Source organism: Nomascus leucogenys, chromosome 14, assembly GCF_006542625.1.
Source record: "Nomascus leucogenys isolate Asia chromosome 14, Asia_NLE_v1, whole genome shotgun sequence".
NCBI lineage: Eukaryota > Metazoa > Chordata > Mammalia > Primates > Hylobatidae > Nomascus > Nomascus leucogenys.
Window position 1 is genome coordinate 41,781,141 of NC_044394.1, and position 4,110 is coordinate 41,785,250.

At 59.6% G+C, this 4,110-nt stretch overlaps 1 protein-coding gene across 1 annotated transcript; it reads right to left on the reverse strand.

Moving 5' to 3' along the window:
* Positions 1-3,864, reverse strand: LOC100599806 (keratin, type I cytoskeletal 17-like). The gene is given in 6 exon segments (XM_030828454.1): positions 1-225; positions 312-437; positions 941-1,102; positions 1,710-1,866; positions 2,282-2,367; positions 3,414-3,864. Coding segments are annotated over 6 exon segments (1,185 nt in total). The 5' UTR covers positions 3,843-3,864.
* Positions 3,865-4,110: the final 246 nt, after the last annotated feature.

Consider the following 4,110-nt stretch of genomic DNA (forward strand, 5'->3'; position numbering starts at 1 on the left):
TCACTGGGTATCCTCGCCCTCCAGCAGGTGGCAGTAGGTGGCGATCTCCTGCTCCAGCCACGTATTCACGACCAGGAGGATCTTGTACTCCTGGTTCTGCTGCTCCATCTCGCAGCGAAGCTGGGCCAGCTGCTCCTCCACGCTGCCGATCAGCCCCTGGATCTGGGACAGCTGCATGCAGTAGCGGTTCCCTGTCTCCGCCAGGTTGCCCTCCAGGGATGCTTTCTGCAGGACGGCAGGAAGACCAGGGGTCAGTGAGGGTTGTCAGTGTCCTCTTCTGGGCCCACCCCCATGCACAGGACTGTTCCTACCATGCTGAGCTGGGACTGCAGCTCGATCTCCAAGGCCTGCATGGTGCGCCGGAGCTCCAAAATCTCGCTCTTGCCGCTCTGCACCAGTTCGCTGTTGGTAGCCACCTTGCAGTTCAGCTCCTCTGTCTGCAGACAGGACACAGGACAGGGTGGTGTGAGCCTGGATCCCTCTCCCAAGTCAGGCCTCCTCCCAAATCTAACTGTGGAGAGAGTGGTGCCTTCTCACCAGCTTCCCACGTCCCAAAGCCCAGAAACATCCCATTTGAAATGTTAACTTTTTATGGTTAATCCCTGCATGTGGGAGGCACAGACCGGAAACTTGAGAACCAGCCAGAACATGTAGCCTGGCTCTTGGTGCTAGTTCCTGACTTCTTGAGAGAGAGGTGGGGACTCCCAAGGTCTTTACCCTTTGCCTTTATTCTGTGGGGGCTCCCTACCTCCCCACCCACCCCCCAGATCCCAGCTTGAGCTCAGCTCCAGGTCTGTTGATGCAGCGGGTGACCCTGTGGTCCATGCAGCTTGCTGAGGAGGGGGCACCTCCAAGACACCTGGCTGTGGGCTTACTGTCAGTGCTAAGGCCCCTGAGCCCCAGCCCCTAAGAGAGACCTCTGGCCTGCAGCAGCCCCCACCTTGCTGAAGAACCAATCCTCGGCATCCTTGCGTTTCTTCTCTGCCATCTCCTCATACTGATCACGCATCTCATTCAGGATGCGGCTCAGGTCCACGCCTGGGGCAGCGTCCATCTCCACATTGATCTCACCGCCCACCTGGCCTCACAGGGTGTTCATCTCCTATGGAAAAAGGGGATGTGGATGTGCGCATCTGGACCCATCCTGACCTCTCACTCCCAAGCCTTCCCCAACGAGGGGACCCCACTCCCCACAAGGACCCCTCCTTTGTTCTCCCTCTGCTCTATCTGACCCTCTAAATGATTTTTATTCATCTGCTCAGTATTGCCTCCACCATCAGACTCCATCTCCCCCATTAGACCAAGGGCTTTCCAAAATAAAATCTAATTATTAGGCCTATGCCCCAAAAATTTCCCCTCTAATTTCCAAGCTTCTATGTAGACATTCAGCTTTGAGAGTGTGAAATGGGACAAGAAGGAGACTTCCTTACTTATCCCCCGCCCTCGTGAGGGAGGCCAGGGCAGGTAGAGGGAGCCTCTGTGGGCCCCTGGAAGGTTCCTTGGGTACAGAGAAGCAGTGTGGTACAAAGAGGAGTCTGCCCTGCACGCTGGACCCCAAGGATGAGGGCTCTGTAGACAGGGAAGCCCTCTAAGGTGACTAATCCCAGTGCACCTGCTCTGCTCTCTCCCATGGCCTCAGCCATGGCCCAGCCCCAGGGCTCTGCCACCCACTCCTCAGCATCTTTCACCTTCTGCCCCAGCCACCTCACCTCCTCGTGGTTCTTCTTCAGGTAGGCCAGCTCCTCCTTGAGGTTCTCAATGTGCATCTCCAGGTCGGCTCTGGCCAGGGTCAGCTCATCCAGCACCCTGCGCAAGCCATTGATGTCGGCCTCCACACTCAGGCGCAGGGCCTGCTCTGTCTCAAACCTGCGGTGGGAATCAGGGACTTCAGCCCAGGCCTGGTCCAGGTCCTGGCTGCTCACCTGCCTTCATTTTGCCAGGACTCTAAGGGGTTGGAAGGGCTGATGAGAGGGTCCAGTGGAGACAAATTCCAGCCCCGGGGCCCTGGGACCATCACAAGGCCAGATCCCACGCCCACCAGCTTCCTTACTTCTCTCTGCCTCCCACCTCCCCTCCCTCTCTTCTATTCCCTGCCTAAGCTCAGCAACCTTCAGAACTGGCTGCCTTTACTGCATCCTGGACTAAGGAGTGGGGCTCCTAGGACTGCCCCACCCTGAGCTCCTGGGCCTTGCCACAAGCAACCAAGGAGTCCTGGGGTCAGGAGGGGTACCCTGAGATCCTCCCCCAGCTGGCCCAAGCTGCCCAAGCTCACAGCTAGGACTCACTTGGGGCGAAGTCAGCAGCAGCCAGATGGGCATTGTCAATCTGTTGCAGGATGTTGGCATTGTCCACGGTGGCTGTGAGGATCTGAGGAGATGGGAGAGTAGTCAGGTCACTGGATGGGGGTGGCTGAGCCCACACCAGGGTTCTGAGCAGATCTTCCTGCCTGGGGGCCTCTCTTCCCGCCCAGCCCCTCCCTTGCCCCGTGCTGTATTATTGGCAGAGGAGGGGCAAGCAGGAGTCTGAAGGGCTGAAAGGTGCCTCTTCTTCCCCCGCTACTCAGTACCCCACCAGACCCCCATGCCAGGCTCATCCTTAAAGGAGAAGAGACAGCTGGCTGGGAGTATGAGGCAACCAGAAAATAAAGGGAAAATGTCCCCAGGGCAGAAGCTGTCCCAGAATTCTAGAACAAGGGAGGGGATGTGGGCAACCCCCTCCTTTTACAGTCAGCTAGAGGGTGCCCCTGACAGGCTCCCCCAAAAGGAGGCTAAAGGAGCCCTGACCAAAGAGTGGTTCCAAATCACAAGTCAGGACCCCTCCTAATCCCTTAACCCTGGGCTCCAGCCAGCAGCCCTGCCCCCTGGGGTTTGCTGAGCCCATCTTAAGGGACAGCAGGAGGAAAGGAGAAGCCAGAAAAATCCCCAAATAAGGGACATCAGAGGCCTTCCCCACCCTGAGGTCCCGCCCCCTCCCTTCTGCCTCCCCCCGAAGCAGGTGCTATGGGGAGCTCACTCAGACACCCCCACTCCACATCTCCCCAAATCCCCTCCTGCTGACCCCTGCTCCAAAGGAGCAAGATACCACGCATCCAGCGGCCCACGGGCCCAGCCCTCCATCTGCATCCTCCTGCCTCATCCTATAACCTCTCCAGGTGGAGGAGCTCCACGAGGGAGAAACTGAGGCTGCAAGGGGCTCCACGAGGCCTGTTTGTTCCTGACTCAGCCTGCTGCCCCCAGAAAAGGGGTATGTGGGCCACACAGGGGCCCCAAGGCAGGTTCCCAGAAGCTAAGCCACAGCCAAACCACCCTTGGCTCCCTGAGACCCTATGGCTGGACTCCAGGCCTTTGGCCGAGGCAGGAGTTGGGGGGAAGAAGTCATGCCCCCCAGAGACCCCTCCCACCAGCAGGCCCTACCTTGTTCTGCAGCTCGATCGTCCTGTAGTACTGGCTGTAGTCATGGGCGGGCCCCGGGGCCTGCCTCTGGTACCAGTCGCGGATCTTCACCTCCAGCTCAGTGTTGGCCTCCTCCAGGGCGCGCACCTTGTCCAGGTAGGAGGCCAGGCGGTCACTGAGGTTCTGCATGGTGGCCTTCTCACCTCCGGCCAGCAGCCCATCAACGCCCCCAAAGCTGCTGCCATAGCAACCGCCAGAGCCAAAGCTGTAGCAGCTGGAGTAGCTGCTACCCCCAAGGGCGCTGCCCAGGCCTCCAGCAGATCCCGGCCTACAGGAGCCGGCACCCAGGCTGCCAGACAGCCGGCAGGAGGTGTGGGAGAAGCCGTCCCCCAGGCCGGAGGAGCCCTTGATGGAGCTGGAGGAGGTGAACTGGCAGATGGTGGTGGTCATGGTGGTGGCGGCAGGAGGCAGGCACACAGAAGGGCTGGAGAGGAGAGGGGCCCCAAGTTGTGTAGGGCTGCCGGGGTTCACACGCTTCCCTGGGCTTTCATCACCATGGGCCACCTGCCAGCTCCCAGGTGGCTGGGGACCCCCTCCCCACCCATCATCAGGAATTTGCCTAATTTCTCCAGATCCTCGTGCTGAGTGCCTTGCATGTGCGTGTGCGTGTGCGTGCCACTGCTCTCAGGCTGTCACCTGTGATTCGGGCGGGCCCTCC